The sequence below is a fragment of the Alnus glutinosa genome, chromosome 9, assembly GCF_958979055.1.
Source record: "Alnus glutinosa chromosome 9, dhAlnGlut1.1, whole genome shotgun sequence".
Lineage (NCBI taxonomy): Eukaryota > Viridiplantae > Streptophyta > Magnoliopsida > Fagales > Betulaceae > Alnus > Alnus glutinosa.
Window position 1 is genome coordinate 2252391 of NC_084894.1, and position 19306 is coordinate 2271696.

General features: G+C 37.3%; 2 protein-coding genes across 2 annotated transcripts; both read left to right on the forward strand.

Moving 5' to 3' along the window:
• Nucleotides 1-9226: 9226 nt before the first annotated feature.
• Nucleotides 9227-10406, forward strand: LOC133877661 (uncharacterized). The gene is made up of 4 exons (XM_062316050.1): nucleotides 9227-9428; nucleotides 9512-9714; nucleotides 9800-10244; nucleotides 10393-10406. The coding sequence occupies exons 1-4, from the start codon at nucleotides 9227-9229 to the stop codon at nucleotides 10404-10406; spliced, it is 864 nt and encodes a 287-aa protein (XP_062172034.1).
• Nucleotides 10383-17840, forward strand: LOC133878169 (uncharacterized). Its single transcript, XM_062316678.1, has 4 exons — nucleotides 10383-10711; nucleotides 10795-10973; nucleotides 11063-14047; nucleotides 15081-17840. Exons 1-4 carry the CDS (start codon nucleotides 10462-10464, stop codon nucleotides 17670-17672), a joined length of 6006 nt encoding a protein of 2001 aa, XP_062172662.1. The 5' UTR covers nucleotides 10383-10461; the 3' UTR covers nucleotides 17673-17840.
• The last annotated feature ends 1466 nt before the right edge of the window (nucleotides 17841-19306 follow it).

The following is a 19306-nucleotide window of genomic DNA, read 5'->3' on the forward strand; positions in this document are numbered from 1 at the left end:
TGGGATAAATTTAGTTTTTTAAGTGTCTAAATGAGGATTTTTTTTTTAAGACTTCGGACAAATATAACTTTTCTATTCAAACAAACAATCAACGCTAACAGATGGGCTTTATTACAACAAATTTGTAGTTTGATGAGCCAAGTGTATTCATTTGCATGTGCGATGTTTAAATAACATGCGAGAAGCACATGTTTTTTTAATAAACTTTCTTTCAACTTTGTTCTTGCCATTCAAAATGTATGTGAAATGCACATGTACATTGACACATGACATTTTTATGGACTGGGATTGGAGAAAGTTTCTCCAATCTAGTTTAGAGAAAATTTTTGTCAATCTTATTTTAGGATGAATTGAATTTTTTTTTTTTTTAATAATCAAAATAGCACATTAGCGTAGAGTAGCCGGTTCCAGAGAATGCTCGCTTGGAACACCGACTAGTTAGCTTTATGTTTTATTTTTTAATTAAGAATTGGTGATATGTTATTTTAGGATGACTTGATTATTTTTAAAGAAGTGCTATACTTACTGTTCTTTATTTTCAAAGTTTATTATCAAATGATGTGTTAATCATGGATAAAATTTACTATTTTGAAAAATGTGTTGTTATGACAATGACGAGTCATTTGGGAACCACTTTTGTAGAAACAAATTTGAAAAGTAAAACATCTTTATTTTTTAATCAAAATAGCATGTTCTTCCGTCGTGATTGAATATTTGTGGCTAGTGCATATCTATATTGATTATGAGTTGATGAAACTTGCATATGAGGGCAGTAATTCATGCTTGAATTTGAAAATGTAGGGTGATCTCAATTGACATGAATTGCAAAAAAAAAATAAAAAAATTATAATATAACTGTTTATGTTTTAAAAAATAAATAAATAACCGTAAAAAAATATATGTCAAAATTGTATTATAAGGGTATTCTAGAAAATTTGATTAAAATATGATTCAATTTACCATTGTACAGTTCCGTGGCAAACAATTGAATACATATTTAAAGGTTTCATTGCAATATTACAACCAAATTAATGAATATAAATAACTATTCTATTCCATCTTCTTAAACTCTGAATAATAACTTTTTATTTTTTCTATAATGAAATAGTCATTCGTGTATCAAATATGCCTGGCATATCCTTTTTAGAACTTATAAGAAAGAAGCCGATAAATATTCATGTATATAACTTGTTTAATTAGGTAATATTCTCAATTAACATTGTCAAACCCATTTGTTTTATCATGATAGATAGTTATATGGGAAAAATACAATTTAGCCCCTCCAACTACCATTGATTCTCTGGATGACACCCCAAACTACCAAAACTTGGATTCCGACCCTCCAAATTACCAACCGCTTGTTTTTTGGCCCCCCTCCGTCAGTTTGTGCCGTTTAAGTGGATGGAAAGTGAGTCACGTGTGCGGCACATGATTCTTTTAGCTCAAAAGCCCGAAAATGACATCTCTTTACACTTCGAAAATCCCATTTTGCCCTTCTCCTTGCACTTTGAAATACCCATCTCCTCACCCGAAAATACCCCTCCTTAAAGTTAGTGGCCTCCCAGCCGATGAGGATGGACTTGTCGGAGAATCTGTCGGTTCGTTTTATGCCAGAGAAACCTCTGGTTTCTGCCCAACTCTTTGTCTTGCTCTCCTCTTTCAGGCTCATGTCCTGGTGATCTGGCTGCGTTAGACCATGTTCCATGGCATTTGGTGCAGACCAATTGGACTCATGTATCTGTTTGAATTTCTATAGTTCTGGCTTTGATTGCCATTGTCTATATCCAAGACCACTTGGGATGGGAAGTGGGTTTTGGAGTGCCGGCAATTCTAATAGTATTTTCTGCTTTGATGTTCCTGTTGGGCTCTTCTCTCTAATCATGGCTTACCAAAGGGAGAAAAAACTTCTCAGTGACCGAGCAAGGTGAGGCTTCTATCCAGAATTTTATTTTCTCTTTTCTTGGCTACTAACCAGTTGCACAAAGAAGAGCAAGAAGAGTGTAAATGAGAGCTTTTGCTTGGTAGAAAAAGAGAGAGACAGAAACGGTTTTCAAAAACAATAAGCCATTCTCTTCTGCCACTACTAACGAAGCATTCAAAAGAATAAGCAAACAAAAAGGAAGTGAAACCTTTGAAGGAGAGATGCTTACTGAAGTTGCGTGAAAACATGGGGTGTTCTTCCTATTTTGTTTTCTCCTTCGAAGAGCCACTGATCATCATGTCGGTGACTCAAACTCATAAAAGAGAATGCCGAGGCATTGTGTTTCCTCCACTCGAAAGGACTCGCTCATGGAAACTTAAAGACGAACAGTGCCTTCCTCGACGTTAATTATCAAGCTGTATTGGGTGATTACGGTTTCCTTTTCTTTCTGGGTAAGGCTAAATCGGCCATTGCTGGCAAGCAAGGGACGTGTTTGGGTTCGGAATGCTCTTGTTGAAAGCCGTCTTCGGAAAAAAGTTGGACGACTGGAGGCGAGGGACAAAAAAAACTTTGTTTTTAGCCACTTGCAGTTAGCCACGTGGATTACGCGTGGTGAATCTAGTTGTCGCTAAATGTACATTTAGCAACGTGTAATTTTATATACGTGACTATTTAGCCACTTGACTTTTATTTTTATTTCTTTTAAAAAATAATGAAAAATTATATATTTTTAGCCACTTATTCCTTACACATGTCGCCAAAGTCAAGAAAAAAAATACACTTCAGTTTTTTTTTTTTTTTTTTAGGCAAGATCCAGCGAGATTTGGAGAAAGGGCCGGCGAGATCGGGAGAAAGGGGCCATGTATCCGGCAAGATCCGCGCCGGATCTTCGTCCAAATCGTCGTCGAGATCCAAAAATCAACTACTCTGACGACTAACAAAAAAGAAACCAACTACTCTGGCGACTAACAAAAAGGACAAAAAAAAAATTAACAAAAAGACCAAAAATCACCATCAAAAGGACCCATAAACCACCGGCCTCTTCTTCATCACCAACGATGAAAACGATCTTCTCTGGGTGTTGGCGATCGAGTCGTGCGTCCGGGTGGGGCTGAGTCGTTGTCTGCTGAGAAAAAAATACAAAGAAAGTGAGAAATTTTTTTGATGAAAATTGGGGAGACGTCCTCTGCTAGCTAGAGTTGAAAAAAATAAGAAAAAAAAGAAGAAAATGAGGAGAGACGAGAGATGGAGAGATTTCTAAAAAAAGAAGGAAAAAAAAAAATTAGGAAGATAGGCGACAGATCCGGCTTTTAAAAAGAAATGACAAAAAAAATTAAAAATTTGAAACAAACAGATAGGCGCGTGACTCTTCCCCCCAAAACATGCAAATGGCAACGTGGTCATAAAGCACGTTGCTAAAATGTTAAATTTTAAAAATATTTTTTAAAAAAATTTATTTGTTGAAAAAAATTTAAAAATTTTGGTCATGAATTTATGTGCCACGTGGCCAATTGGCGACGTAGCCAATAAACTACATGACTAAAATTTTAATTTTTTAATAATTTTTTTTTTTTTTGAATATTTTAACCACATGTCTATTATACATGTGGCTAATTGGAGACGTGTCTATTATACACGTGGCCATGTAACAACGTGTATTAATTACACGTGGCTAGTTAGACACGTGTAATTAATACACGTTGCTACATGGCCACGTGTATAATAGACAAGTCTCCAATTAGTCACTTGTACTAAATACACGTCTCCAATTGACTTTTTCATATTTTCTACTACATCTTGTCACGTGTTCATTATAACACGTGGTGAATTGGTCACGTGGCTACAGTAACAACTATTGGGGTTTGCATAGAGCACGCATGAGAGGTGAGATAATGGCATTTTCGGGCTTTTGGCTTGAAAGAGTCACATGTCACGCACGTGACGCCCTTTCCATCCACTTAGACGGCACAAATTGATAGAGGAGGCCAAAAAACAAGCAGTTGGTAATTTGGGGGCTAAAATCCAAATTTTGGTAATTTGAGGTGCCATATGGAGAATCGATGGTAGTTGAGGGGCTAAATTATATTTTTTTCCTAGTTATATTATTGCACCTATTATAACCACATAGTAAATTAAAATAATACGATCTCATTCGTTTATATGGTTGGATAATTTAATTTTTATTTGGTCAAGTAAATTTTATAAATAGTCTCTTATAATTACTTGTTCGAATTTGAAAGAATTCGAAAAAAAAAAAAAAAAAAAAAAAAAAAAAAGAAAAGAAAAAAGAAAAGGATCGTAATCCAATTGTCTATCTTTCTTCTTCTTTATTTATTTATAATTTAAACTGTATTATATCTTTGATCAACGTTTGGTTGCATTTCAGCAATTAAACACCAACAGTAACTTTGTTCGAATCCACACGAAACCAAGAGCATGCTGACACTTGGCAAAACCTTGGTTACTGAAAATTACATCACATCCAATTATTATTTTACAGATTAAACCAATTTTTATATTACTTATATATGAATGTCATTTTCATTAAAAAGTTTTCATAAAAAAAAAAAAAAAAAATTAAGTAAAATTGATAACTACACCACAACCCCCTAACTAAATTTCGTCATGTAACTACAAGACGTTCTCATAGTATGCAACACGAACATTCCTAATCCACCTAATTTGACTTACACATTTTTTTTTGTTTAATTTTAAATTATGTCATCTATCAGACAGGGAACTAAAGGGGCCAGTTAATGAAGGGTTTGATAATTTTTGAAATATAAATTCAATACAAAATTAAAGGGTTAGAGCTGAGGAGTCTAACCCATTTAATTAAATAGGTCGGGTTAAGGTATATAATCTTATACTCATATTTCGACATGATTCGAACCCAACACTCGACATAATGACAGGTAATTTTGACATGATCCGTAAATCCGACACAAACCCAATATAAATTTAGAGAGTTATGGTTGAAGAGTATAACTCGTTTAATTAAATTTGTCGAATTAGGGTTTAACTTATATAATCTTATACCATGCCTTGAAATAATTCAAACTCGACATGCTAACATGAATTGCCACTCCTAAGCCAAGCCCCCTCCTCCTTCTAGTTATAAATTTATATATAATTATATAATTAAAAAATTTATGTATTTATACTTATCTCTCTCTATATATATATACATATATATATCCAGCTTAATTTTATCCTTTATGTTGTCACTTCAAGACCCTAATCCAATAAATCTAAGATCTGAAAGCATAATTCATCTTTCTTTATTAGTAACATCAATCTCTCACTTTGCCCATAACTAATCATTGCAAACAAGGGTGTGGTTCGTTGAACCTTGGGGGCTCCAACTGGTCTTGTACAAATTTTTAAAAAAGTCTACACAAATTCTTCCTAAATTAACTTTTACTCCTCAATTTTATTTATTTATTTTTTTTCTCCATTCAAACTTAAAATTTTAGTTCCACCCCTATTGCAAATGTTACAAACATTTTGACATGTAAACGATAAAAGTAACGCTAGATGCACGACTTCTATCATATATATATATATATATATATATATATATATATATTTTTTTTTTTTCAAAATGACATGATTTTTAAAATGATTTAATAGTGATAGTAAAAGTCATATTATATTTGAAGAGATAAAAAAAATATAACAGTCTTGTATATTGCATTATTCTAACTTTTATTTTGTCATTTTAGTGAAACATGTCACGTGGCAAAATCTAAATAATAAACAAAATTAAGGAATATAATTTGAAGAAGAAATTTAATTATTTAGTTATTAACGTGATAAATGTTACATAAATTACCACCTCTCAATTTGCTTCATTTAGCTTGTTTAGAAATTTTCTATTGGAGTCATTTTAATAATGGGGTAATTTTATTTTATTTTCATTACTTGGCATTGTTTATAGTTATATAATAAGGAAAAAAATGTTGGCCTAATTTACAAATCACTTCATATTATATAAAAAATAATTCATAGATCACTGTGATAGGCGAAAATGACAATTTACTCCATAGAATTATTTTTCGTCCACAACTTAAAATAATCCATTTGGTTGTCACGTCATATCCAATTAAAATACGACACGTGTCACTATTTAATAAAAAAATATAAATATATTAAAAATATAAAACTAAAAAAAAAAATTATATATTTTTTTTTTATAGAAAAAAAAATGAAGGGGTGGCCGGCAGGTTTGGGTGGCCCGAACAACCACCCCGAGACTTCAAGGTGGTTGTTCGGGTCAACCCTCGCCACCTCCGTGGTCCGCAAGCCACCTAGAGGTGGCGCGTGGCCACCCGAGATCTTAGGGTGGCTGCCAACTAGGGGTGGCCATCAGCTACCCTTTCATTTTTTATTTTAAAAAAATTATTTTTTTAGTTTAATATTATTTTTATTAAAGAGTAGTGATACATGTCACATTTTAATTGGGTTTGATATGGCAACCAAACGAATTTTGTTAAGTTGTGGACATAAATTAACTCTAGTGAGTAAATTGTCATTTTCGCCTACCACATGAACTTTGAATTATTTTATTTTATTTTATTTTGAAATGTCCATACAAGAGGGAAGAGAGGAGATTCGAACTAGTGACACCCGCTTCATGAGGCGTGGTCTCCAGCCAATTGAGCTATCCCTTAGAGACAACATTTGAATTATTTTTAATACTACAGAAAGCAATTTATAAATTAAGTCCACCGCGTGAATTAATTTTGCATTTTTTCCCTACAATAATTAGTATATTGGTCAAAGTATTATCTATTTGTTTTAATAAAGGAATATTAAATGACTTCATGGTCGTTGTAAGAGTACGTCCAACCTTGAGGCCTGCTCCCGCGCTCTTACATGTTACATTTCAAATCCTAAAAACCAAAACAAAAACAGAAAACAACGAAACAATCATCGTAGCTTGCTATGTCCGGCGTCCGCCAAGAATCCAAGGTTTTCCCATGTAAATCCAACCACCGTTGCTCGCGTCACCACGGAAAATCAGTGGAATCGTGGATCCTAGACCCCTGTGATCAAAGCATTATCGAAATTTTGCCTTTTCATTGTCTTTCTTTCCCTTGTGCGAATATAAAAATTGTATAAGATTTGCCGAAATCCCAGGTTGTCAACGCAAAGACGGAGTTTTCGAGGCCAAGTTTAAAAGGGAATATCTGGGATATTGGATTGGAAGTGCTCGGAGCCACCAAGGAAGTGAGAGAGTGTTGTCTTCCGAGGGTTTAAGGAACAGTGTGGACTTTGTCGTGTACTTGTTGTTTAAAAATAAGAATGAGATCAGCAGCTTCTAGTTCAGTGTGCGGACGAACGGCCTTTCTGACGCCTTTTCTCTTTTCTTTACCGCCACTTGGCGTCCAATCCGACAAACCCGTTTGCCCATTTCAGCTCTCAGGTTAGTCTTTTCATTGGCCTTGTATAACCAGCTAACTACAGTTAGAGAGGGAGAGAGAGAGAGAGAGAAAGATGTGTTAATTGTTGTGTTGGAAGGTGGGGGGAAATTCATAGTCTTTGATATACTTGATTTCTGTGGTCTTAACACTTAAGAGAGAGTAGCCTGGAAATTTTTTACGTGTATTTAATGTTTGGCATCGTATTTCTGATGACAATGGCATCACAGAGAGTGGATACACAGCATATTAAATTGGACCGACCAGCGCTAAAGGAGTGCTATTCTTCATTTTATTCATCTCTAAGGTACGTTTCTGTTATGTTCTTGAAGTACTTTGTTGTTTGATGACGATGGAAGTGTTGGCAGAGCGGGTCTGGAATGATTTGAGTTTTCAAGATTTGCATTACAAAGGAATTTATACATTCATAGTTGGTGTTGAAAATTCTGTCTTCCAGATGTTTTACTTTTTGTGTGTGCGCCTCTGTGAATGAATCTAATGATGTAAGAAAACAATTCTACTCAGTTATCTGCATCTTTGATATTGTTAGCTCTATAATTATATATCTATGGGTAACTTTCTTTTATGTCTGCTGCTGCTAAATGACTAGAAGCTTCGATTCACTTATGCTAGCTTTAGGGGTGTAAATGAGCCGAGCTCGAGCCAGCCAGTGCCGAGTTCGAGCGAGCCAAAACTGAGCTCAAGCCGATTTCAAGCTCATTCATTACGAGTTTGAGCTCATTCATCATGAGTTCGAGCGGTAACAATTAAGCTCAAGTCAACTAAATGAGCTCGAGCCAAGCTCGAACTTGTGACGAGTTCTAAAAATTAAGTTTGGTTCGGCTAAGTTTGTTTTAAGTTAGATACTTTATTTAACACACAAAAAAATGGGTGAACTCATTTAAAAATTAATATTACATTATATAACATATACAACTTACAATATATATTTATATTTTATGTTAAATAAACTATGTAACTTACAATAATAAATAAATAAATAAATGATTTAATGATTGTTAAATATCTAATGATAATACTTATAACATATAATAAAATGATTACATGTCATATGACTCAATGTTATATTATTATATAATCATATAGTCCTATAATCCTATTATATTACATAAATAATATGATTAAGTATTTGGATTGTCATTATATCATATGACTAACAATTAAGTATTGATATTATTCATTTTTACTATTTTTTATACATATAACCAATAAATTATAATCAATTAATATATACTGACCAATGACCCCTATTATTTGTTATTAATTAATGCTAAATAAGTTATATATTAACAAATTAATATAATATATATATATATATATATATATATATATATATATATATATATATATATACGAGTCGAGCTTTAATAAGCGAGTCGATCCTTATACGAGCGGGTTCACGAGCTTTAACCGAGTCAAGCCGAGTTTATACGAGTTTGAATCGTTTAATAATCGATCATATTTTCGTGTTCACGAACGGCTCATTTAAAAATTGATTTGAGCACGAGTCGAGTTTAAATCGAGCCGATCCCGAATAAGCTCGCGAGTGGCTTAACTCGTTTACACCCCTAACTGGCTTTGTCCAATGTCAGTGTCCAGTTTTGCTGTTCTTCTTGGCTTGACTAAACTTTTCACTATTTAATTTAGAAACTCTCTCTCTCTTCATAAACAGACAATAAGGCATGTAAGAATTTGGTTGCATAATCTTACACTTGGTTTTGGTTTGGAATTCTAAATGCAAGGCTTGAATTACTCTTAGACACAATTGATGTAAGTTAGAACCCGATGGAACTTGAACTTACTTTGTTAGTTGATCTCAGTAGGTACTTCTAGTAGGAGTACTGAAGTACAGAGAGAGAAGATGGACCCAAAAAATTTGATAGAAAATCAATTCTTCAAACTGCATCCATGCCTGCCTGTGAACACAAGAATTGGGATTGTAGGTGCTGGTCCAAGTGGCTTATCAGCTGCTTATGCACTGGTAAAGCTTGGTTACAATAATGTGACTGTGTTAGAGAAGTACCATACTGTTGGAGGCATGTGTGAATCAGTCAAGATTGAAGGTAAAAGTTCAGAATTGTATGTACTATCTTCTAAACGTGGCTTGTTATGTCATGGATTAAGGTTAAATATACTATTCTTACAGGAAAAATCTATGATTTGGGTGGTCAAGTTCTTGCTGCAAATAGCTCCCCTGTCATCTTTCACTTGGCGAAAGAGACTGGGTCTGAACTAGAAGAAATGGACTCTCACAAGCTTGCCCTCATTGACAGCTCTACAGGGGAGTTTAAAGATATTAAAGTGGCAGATGATTACGTATCTATGATGTCACTGACCTTGGAACTTCAGGTCAGTGTCTTTATTGGTTTATATATGCATTATTTCTTGATTTTACAGCTTGGAAATCATTGAATCCCCATATTTCTGTCAATAGGAAAAGGCAAAGGACTCGGGTCGAATTGGTGTCCATGCTGTAAGTGAATTTGCTTCAGAATTGACCCCTGCATACCTTGAGGGTCATGGACTCAAATCTGTTCCTAAATCTGTGGCTTATGGATACACTGCTTCTGGGTATGGATTTGTTCAAGACATTCCTTATGCCTATATTCATGAGTTCACTCGTACTTCCATGGCTGGGAAGATTCGGCGATTCAAAGATGGATATACAAGTCTATGGGAGAAGATCAGTGAATCACTTCCAATAGAAGTTTACTGCAACACTGAAGTATTGGAAGTCAGAGGCAACTCTAATGGTGTCACTGTTGATGTCAAAAATTGTGGAGAAGTCAAAAGTATGGAGTTTGATAAGATCATCATATCTGGTTCTTTTCCTTTGAAAAATGGAAGCACTTACAGATCACCAATCTCAAATACTACAGGTCTGTTGATTTCTTTCTCGATTCCCTTTTCTTCTTCTTCTTCCTTTTTTTTTTTTTTTGTTTTTGTTTGAGGTGGGGAGATGCCTATTAATGTTATCTTATAGCAGAATATGAAACAGAAGCAATGGATAAGGGTGATCTTGAAAAGGAGTTGTTCAGTAAAGTACAGACAATTGACTACTACACTACTGTTTTGAAGATAAAAGGGCTAGAACACATGCCTCTCGGGTTTTATTACTTTGGTGAATATATGGATGACCCTGCAACAATTGGCCATCCGGTGGCAATGCAGAGATTCTATGCTGACACTGATATATTTTTGTTCTGGTCTTATGGCAACTCCGTTGATATTATGGGGCCAATGGTCACTGAGCTTGCAGTCAATGCAGTTAAAAATATGGGGGGAGAAGTAGAGAAGGTGGTTCTTCAAAGGCGATTTAAATACTTTCCTCATGTTCGCAGCCAAGGTATGACAATGACTTGCTTTTATGTAGTTTGTCCCTGCCAATTGGAATAATTTCTAAGCTTTAAATATAAAATTCAAATGCAGATATGAAGGACGGATTTTATGAGAAACTGGAATCTGAACTTCAGGGATTGAAGAACACATACTATGTAGGTGGGCTCATGGCATTTGAGCTTACAGAGAGAAATTCATCATATGCCATGGCTTTAATCTGCAAGCACTTCGCAAATAACAATTCCTTGCCAACGTTTCCTTATGTTAAGGTAGTTTGACAATCCAAACAATTGAATTGAATTGATCAACGAATTGCTAAAAATCGACATAATGAATTGATTTTTTTTTTTTTTTGCAGACTCTCTTTCCCTTGCAAGAAAAATGCTGGAAGAGTCCAATTGAATTAGAAGAATTTCCAGGAGTAGAATTTCCTCATTTTTTTTCCCTTGACGGCTATTTGAAGCACTGGGGAACTCATGGAGTCACTCAAAACAAAACCCTCTATACTTGGATTAATGAAGAAGGGGTGGCGATGTGCCAAAGGACTTATGGAGAACTTCATGCCAATGCTTCTTGCATTGCTCAGAAGCTCCTGACCAGTCGAAAACCGGTTATCAAGCCTGGTGACAGAGTTCTCCTAATCCATGTCCCAGGTCTGGACTTCATTGATGCCTTCTTTGGATGCCTAAGAGCTAAAATCTTACCAGTCCCAGTCCTTCCCCCGGATCCTTTGCAAAGAGGTGGGCAAGCGCTTTTGAAAATTGAAAACATTGCTAAATCATGTGGTGCAGTGGCAATTCTGTCAACCATTGGTTATCACTCAGCAGTTCGGGCAGGTTCTGTGAAGAATCTGATCTCTTTGACAGGAAAGAATGGGAAATCCACAGCTCGCTGGCCTAATCTTCCATGGTTGCACACAGATTCTTGGATTAAAAGCTTCTCCAAGAACCTGGTTTCAGAAGATCTAGCTGATCAATCTGAACCTCAGTCAAGTGATCTATGTTTTCTGCAATTCACTTCAGGTTCAACTGGTGATGCCAAAGGCGTCATGATAACTCATGGTGGGCTCATTCATAACGTGAAGTTGATGCGAAGGAGATATAAGAGCACCTCGAAGACTGTACTAGTAAGCTGGCTTCCCCAATACCATGACATGGGATTGATTGGAGGACTATTTACAGCTCTTGTTAGTGGTGGATGTGCAATTCTATTTTCACCATTGACATTTATCAAGAACCCACTCTTATGGCTTGAAACCATTAGCAAATATCAGGCTACTCACACTGCTGGCCCCAATTTTGCTTTTGAGCTAGTGATTCGAAGACTGGAGTACTCTGACAAAGATAAGGTTCACAAATATGACCTTTCTTCCATGATTTTTCTAATGGTTGCTGCTGAACCAGTGAGGCAGAAAACTCTAAAAAGATTTGTTGAACTTACCCGTCCTTTTGGCCTCTCTCAAGAGGTGATGGCTCCTGGGTATGGCTTGGCAGAAAATTGTGTTTTTGTAAGTTGTGCATTTGGGGTAGGGAACCCCATTGTCATAGACTGGCAAGGGAGAGTTTGTTGTGGGTATGTGGATCCAAATGATGCAGATGTTGACATCAGAATAGTCAATGCAGAGACTGGTGACGAACTTGAAGAAGATGGACACGAAGGAGAGATATGGATTAGTAGTCCAAGTGCCGGAATCGGCTACTGGGGTAGGGAAGAATTGAGCCATATAACTTTCAGAAATGAGCTTCAGAATCATCCCGGACGTAAATACACTAGAACTGGAGACTTGGGACGAGTCATTGACAGAAAGTTGTTCATTACTGGAAGAATTAAGGATCTTATCATTGTAGCTGGAAGAAACATTTACTCAGCAGATGTAGAAAAGACAGTTGAAAGCTCATCTGAACTTATACGCCCAGGTTGTTGTGCTGTCATTGGCGTTCCTGAGGAAATCCTAGAGGCGAAAGGGATTTCAGTTCCTGATGGGTCTGACCAGGTAGGTTTAGTTGTGATTGCAGAGGTTAAGGATGGTAAACCTGTTGGCAAGGACGTTGTAGAACAAGTTCAAGCCCGTGTTGCAGAAGAACATGGAATCAGTGTTGCTTCAGTCAAGCTGATTAAGCCCAGAACCATCAGTAAAACAACGTCTGGAAAAATAAAGAGGTTTGAATGTCTGAAACAGTTTGCTGATGGAACTCTAAACTTGGTACCAGAACCAATATTGTCAAAAAGAACGTTGGTCCGCTCTTTCACTACAGGAACTTGTAAGGAGGGAAAAACACCTCGGCCTGAGCTAGTGAGAAGTTCTCTTCTACCAAGCCCCCCAAAGCTGAGTAACAAGGAGATAGTGGAGTTCCTGAAATGCCTAGTTTCCGAGCAAACAGGTATTCCAATTAAGAACATCTCTGCCGCAGAGAATCTCGTGTCTTATGGAATTGATTCGGTTGGAGTGGTCAGAGCGGCTCAAAAACTTTCAGATTTTCTAGGAGTGCCAGTTGGGGCTGTAGATATCTTCACTGCAACCTGCATTTCAGACTTGGCAAGCTTCTCAGAAAATTTACTAATGAAGTTTCAACCGCAACTCATGAGCTGTCCATCTGAGACTCCAGAAACTGAGATTGATTCCGCCAAGCTTGTGATGGAGATATCGAAGTCCCGGCAATTGGGTATCTGGTTGTTCCAACTTCTGGCTCTTATATATGTTTCTGCCATGCTGGTCTTTCCTGCTTATTTATCAATATCTGCCTTTATAAGTTCCATTTCGGCGATCCATATGGCAATAGATGGAATTCCCTGGTTGCATTGTTTGATTTCCCTGACTTTAGCTCCTCTTGCTTGGATCCTTTGCATATTATCCACATGCATTTGCATTGCCTTCTTTGGAAATTCTTTCTTAAGACCAAACTATGCCTTGACCACTGAAATTCCCATCTGCTCAATGGATTTTGTTAAGTGGTGGGCACTTTACAAAGTCCAAGAAGTTTCTTCCAAAGTTCTGGCAGTACATCTGAGAGGAACAGTGTTTCTCAATTACTGGTTTGAGATGCTTGGAGCAAGAATTGGATCCTCAGTGCTGCTTGATACTGTTGACATCACAGACCCATCTCTGGTTTCCATTGGAGATGGAGTTGTGATTGCAGAAGGGGCTTTGGTCCAAAGCCATGAGGTAAAGAATGGAGTCTTGAGCTTCCTCCCAATCAGAATCGGTCGAAATTCTTCAATTGGCCCTTATGCTATAATCCAGAAAGGAAGTGTTTTGGGAGAAGAGGCTGAGGTACCACCGTTGCAAAAGTTTGGCGGAGGCAAACCTCTATTTAAATCTGCTAAGGCTAACAATGTTCAGAAGGTAAGTGCTATTCGGATTCTCCCTCTGACATTAGCATAGGCGTCAAAAAATATGCATTAACTACTGTGGATTATTCTAAAAGGTTAAAGACTTGTAGTAGCCATGCCAACACATGTTATATTACACTAGATGCATATGTTTTAAAGAATCTGAATATCTTCGTGTCTTTGTTTTATGTCAATTAGCTGCATATTATATAATTGTTTTAGGTTTTACTTACTTTTCCAGTTGCTTCTCATACATAGCAAATATTGTATACACACCGGGCACTATGCCTTGTTTTTCTTGTCTTCCGAGATGGCGGGCTTATTTGGCAAAGACATTTACAGAATAGAGTAGTTGGTTATTAATTTTAAAATTAGTAAAAAGTAATGATGTGATATAAAGTAAAAAGAATTTATATAAAAAAGTGAAAAAAAAAAAAATTTGTATTGTAGAGAATTTTTTTTATTTGAATAATAATAAAAAATTATTGATGTGATATAAAAAATGAAAAAAGTGAGAATGTTTTGATGTTGATTAGTATTAGAAAATATGAAAAAAGTAAGAAAAAAAACTTACATGAACAGTAACCCGCATTACTGTATTCCGTTCCGTCTTTAACAAACAAGGCCAACATCAAAGAACCTATGCTTCTCAAGTCTGTACGTATTACTTGAGAGATTTTCTTTTCTTTTTATTTTTCACCAATAAGGCACCTCAACAAAGTGTGAACAAGCAAAATAGGAAATCGCCCATCACACCATTACAGGTACATCTTAAATTTCATTCCTTCTCTTTTTATCTTGCTAGGAAATCTTTGAATTTTAAGGCACGACCATGTGGTAAATATGATTTTTGGATTTCTTACTTGCATATGAAGCTATCTGAAAATTTGGCATGTTTTATCTATTCTGTATCCTTTTCTGTTTCGTGCTTTTAGATTATACAACCTTGCGTTGACACTTTGTCTACTTCTAAGAATATAAACACTACATCATTTTCATACAACTAAGAAATAATCTAAACTAATGTTCTTTGAACAAAATTTCAGGGTCCAGTAGCAACAAATGTTGCCAGTAAAACTCAAACTGAGGCCATTTACCACTTTGTCGGCATCTATTTAGTTGGTTTACTCAGCTCTCTCTCAGCAGCTATTATCTACTTTGTCTACATTTGGCTATCTCAAAAGCCTCTTTCTCTTCAATCCTTCACATTTATTTGCATAGCTGGAAGCTTCCACTGGATTCCATTCACAATCATTGCATATTGCTTGATGTTTGCTCAGGTCCCTTCAAAGTCGACTAACTTTGCCGTCACAATTGCCAGTGCATACTTACTTCATGGCATGATACTCAGCCTACTCACAAGTGCTTTAACTCGGTTACTAAGTTGTAAACAAGAAACAAAACAGTCCCACTTGATAACTTGGCTTCGCCACCGAATTACCATAGCCTGCCACCTCAGATTTACCAAGCTCCTATCCGGAACAGAGGCATTCTGCATGTACTTACGCCTTTTGGGTGCAAAAATAGGCAAGCATTGTTCTATCAGAGCCATCAACCCAGTTTCAGACCCGCAGCTAATTTCAATAGGCGCTGGAGTCCATCTTGGTGATTTCAGCAGGATCATTGCCGGGTTTTATTCTTCCAGTGGGTTTACTAGTGGGGAAATTGAGGTGCATGATAATTCAGTTATTGGGAGTCAAAGCCTAATCCTACCTGGTTCAGTTGTTCAAAATGATGTTATTCTTGGTGCACTTTCTATTGCTCCAATGAATTCAGTACTCCAAAAGGGTGGTGTTTACATTGGGTCTCAAACTCCAGTCATGATTAAGAACACAATGCATGGTTTGGATGAAAGGATAGAAGAGATGGACCTGAAATACAAGAAAATAGTTGGTAATCTTGCTGCAAATTTGGCTGCCACAACTCTGAAGGTTAAAACAAGATATTTCCATCGAATTGGTGTTAGTGGGAAGGGATTCTTGAAAATTTATGACAACATTAAAGGTTTGCCGAATCATAAGATCTTCTGTCCAGGAAAAAGCTACCCTGTCATTGTTCGACATAGCAATAGCTTAAGTGCTGATGATGACGCAAGGATCGATGCACGTGGTGCAGCAGTGAGAATTCTTTCAGATAAATCAGGTGGTCACTCCCCACTCCTTGACCTGACACTAAAAACAGGCAAGGCATTTTATGCCCGTACAATTGCTGATTTTGCAACATGGCTAGTTTGTGGGCTTGCTGCAAGGGAGGAGCATGTTAAGCGAGTCCCACATGTGCGTGATGCAGTCTGGACTTCCCTTCGTCGAGCTGACTCATATGCTGAACTGCATTACTACTCAAATATCTGCAGGCTCTTCCGGTTCACAGATGGACAGGAGATGTATGTGAAGTTCAAGCTGCGGCCTTATGATGAAACTATCAGTGAGGATTTTGGTAAGGTGGAGCCTATTGGAATTCTCCCACCTGAAACAGGTGCAATTCCTAGGGATGACAATGACACTCGCCCTTTGCTTTTTCTTGCTGAAGATTTCCAACGCCGTGTGAGTTCACCTAGTGGGGTTCATTACATTTTCCAACTGCAAGTCCGGCCAGTCCCACATGATGAGGCCACCCGTGACATTGCACTTGACTGCACCAAACCATGGGATGAGGCCGAGTTCCCATATATCAATCTTGGGGAGATTAGTATTGATCAAAATCTCTCCAAGGAAGAATCACAAGGATTGGAGTTTAATCCATTTATTCGATGCCACGAGGTTGATGTCATTAGGGCTTCATCATGCTCCCAGAGTGCTTCAATTGATCATGGTCGTTCGTTGGTATATGAGATTTGCCAGCAGTTGCGGAATGGGAAACCTCTTCCAGAGTCTTGGAGGATCTTTCTTGAACAATCTGACGTCAAAGTAGATCTTTCTGGTTGTCCAATGGCTGCAGCATTGGAGAAGAAAGACATAAAAACAGTGACTCTTGCCAGGACTTGGTACCAAACCTTGTGGGCTATTTTTGCTCAACCATTACTTCAAATAGTTCTGCCTTATTTCATGATGGGTTTAGTAATATTTACTCCTCTGAGCTGGGTTATGAACTTGAAGGATGCCAAGAAACTCCCACTGCATTGGTTGCTTCCTTTCTTTTGGGTGTGTTCAGGCTTTCTGGCTGGATTAGCATGTGTTGTTGCAAAATGGGTTCTTGTTGGAAAGAAGAAAGAAGGTGAAACAATACTGATTTGGAGCACACGAGTCTTTATGGACACTATATGGCAGGCCTTTAGAACTTTAGCTGGGGACTATTTCATGGAAATGACGAGTGGTTCTATGTTGTTTGCACTGTGGATGAAGCTCATGGGTTCAGATATTGATTTGGACCAAGGGGCTTATGTGGATAGCATGGGAGCTTTGTTGAATCCTGAAATGATGGAGATTGAGAGGGGTGGATGTGTGGGAAGAGAAGCTCTACTATTTGGACACATATATGATGGTGAAGGAGGGAAAGTAATATTTGGAAAAATAAAGATTGGAGAAGGTGGGTTTGTTGGAAGTAGAGCTGTGGCAATGCCTGGGGTGAGAGTGGAGGATGGGGGCAATCTCAGTGCTCTCTCCCTTGCCATGAAGGAAGAAATTGTTAAGTCAAGGTGAAGGGTTGTTGCTTATATATCTCATCCCTTTTTTCTTTTAAGCGCTTATGTCTCATCTTTAATGTGACATGTAGCAGTCTTTTTATGTTTACAGGGTATACATGTATGTATGTATAATGGCTGGTCCTTTCAATAAATTACCAACACTAAAGGGATTTAAAAGATTAGAAATGATCAAACTCTCTCTCTCTCTCTCTCTCTCTCTCTCTCTCTCTCTCTCTGTGTTGTTGGGCTTGGGAACTTTTTAATTGGCTGACGTGGTAGTGCCGCGTTAGTTTGTAAGCTCTTTTTTTTTTTTTTTTGAACAAAGACAAATATTATTGCTACTTCAAGAAGAATACATCCATATTGATCCTATGAAAATAGGATCTTAGGGACCCGGTTGTTCCCTAAAAACAATGTTACTAACACTCGATGGGGTGTCTTCCAGCCAATAAAGATCTATATTGTTATAAGAGGCCATCTTTGCTAGATTATGAGCAGCCGAATTACAATCACGTGGAATAGCTTGAAAGTTGGTTGACCAAAAAAGGTGCCTCTCCTGTTGGATACTTTCAATAAAATGTCCCGCCTTTGAGAATAAAGGGGGTTCCGACAAAATTTCCTTGACCACTTGAGCTGCATCTCCTTCGAAAATCACCTCCCGGAAACCAGCTTCTTTGCTGAATTGCATAGCTTGCAGAGCTGCCATTATTTCTGCCGTTTTTGGGTCAGTCATCACCTGTTGTGTTATGCTCCTGGCACCCATGCATAATCCTTTACTGTCACGTGGTATGATGCCCTGACCAATCCATCCCTTAGCCACATTTAAAGCTGCATCCCAATTTACCTTAATCACTCCATCTGGTGGAGGAATCCAGCGTGTTTGTCTTCTACTTTGTGCCTCCCCCCTACCTTCAGAAAAGGACGACTCCCTTTCTTTGATGTTGCATCTTTTGAATTCCAAAAGTGATCTTGAAGCTTCATTATAGACGGTGTTGGGATGCTCAAAACGCCCCTCGAATATCCATGTATTCCGACGTAACCAGATGCGTCTAGCAATGATTGCCATTAGCTCTAGATCTTTCTTTGTACCCCGTTCCACGCAATGAGCGAAAAGCCCTTTAAAATTGGTGCCTGCATAACAATACTTTTGGAAAACAGATACAGAACTACCCCAAACATCTCTGGCAGCTGGACAGAGCCACAATGCATGGATAGCGTCCTCATCTTCCAACTCGCAGCAAGGACAGGCTTTCATCTCAGTTACCTTCCTACGAACCAGGTTTACTCTTGTGGGTAGTAGCTCATTGCAGGCCCTCCAAATAAAAAGCTTTGCCACATTAGGAATGCCTAAAGCCCATACAGACTTCCAAAAATCTTCCTCCTTTCCTGTATACGAGCATTGACCCCTCTTTGATTCTTGCAAATCCATACCCAGATGATATGCACTCCGAACAGAGAAATCACCATTCGCTGTACATCTCCATGTGAGTTTATCCTCAGACTTCAAAGGGTTTAAAGGGATGCTTGAAATTACCTGAGCTTCCTCCTCCATGAATTCAGCTTGAATGATATCCACCTTCCATCTCATAGTATCCTGGTTAATTAAATCTACCACCAGAGAATTTCCATTTAGCCTTTTTGGAACAGATT

Coding starts and splice junctions, on each gene's coding strand:
- LOC133877661 (XM_062316050.1), top strand. CDS start 9,227: ATGGACCCAAAAAATTTGATAGAAAATCAATTCTTCAAACTGCATCCA. Junction 9,429..9,511: donor TGAATCAGTCAAGATTGAAG/GTAAAAGTTCAG, acceptor CTATTCTTACAG/GAAAAATCTATGATTTGGGT. Junction 9,715..9,799: donor CACTGACCTTGGAACTTCAG/GTCAGTGTCTTT, acceptor TTCTGTCAATAG/GAAAAGGCAAAGGACTCGGG.
- LOC133878169 (XM_062316678.1), top strand. CDS start 10,462: ATGCCTCTCGGGTTTTATTACTTTGGTGAATATATGGATGACCCTGCA. Junction 10,712..10,794: donor TCCTCATGTTCGCAGCCAAG/GTATGACAATGA, acceptor ATTCAAATGCAG/ATATGAAGGACGGATTTTAT. Junction 10,974..11,062: donor CAACGTTTCCTTATGTTAAG/GTAGTTTGACAA, acceptor TTTTTTTTGCAG/ACTCTCTTTCCCTTGCAAGA.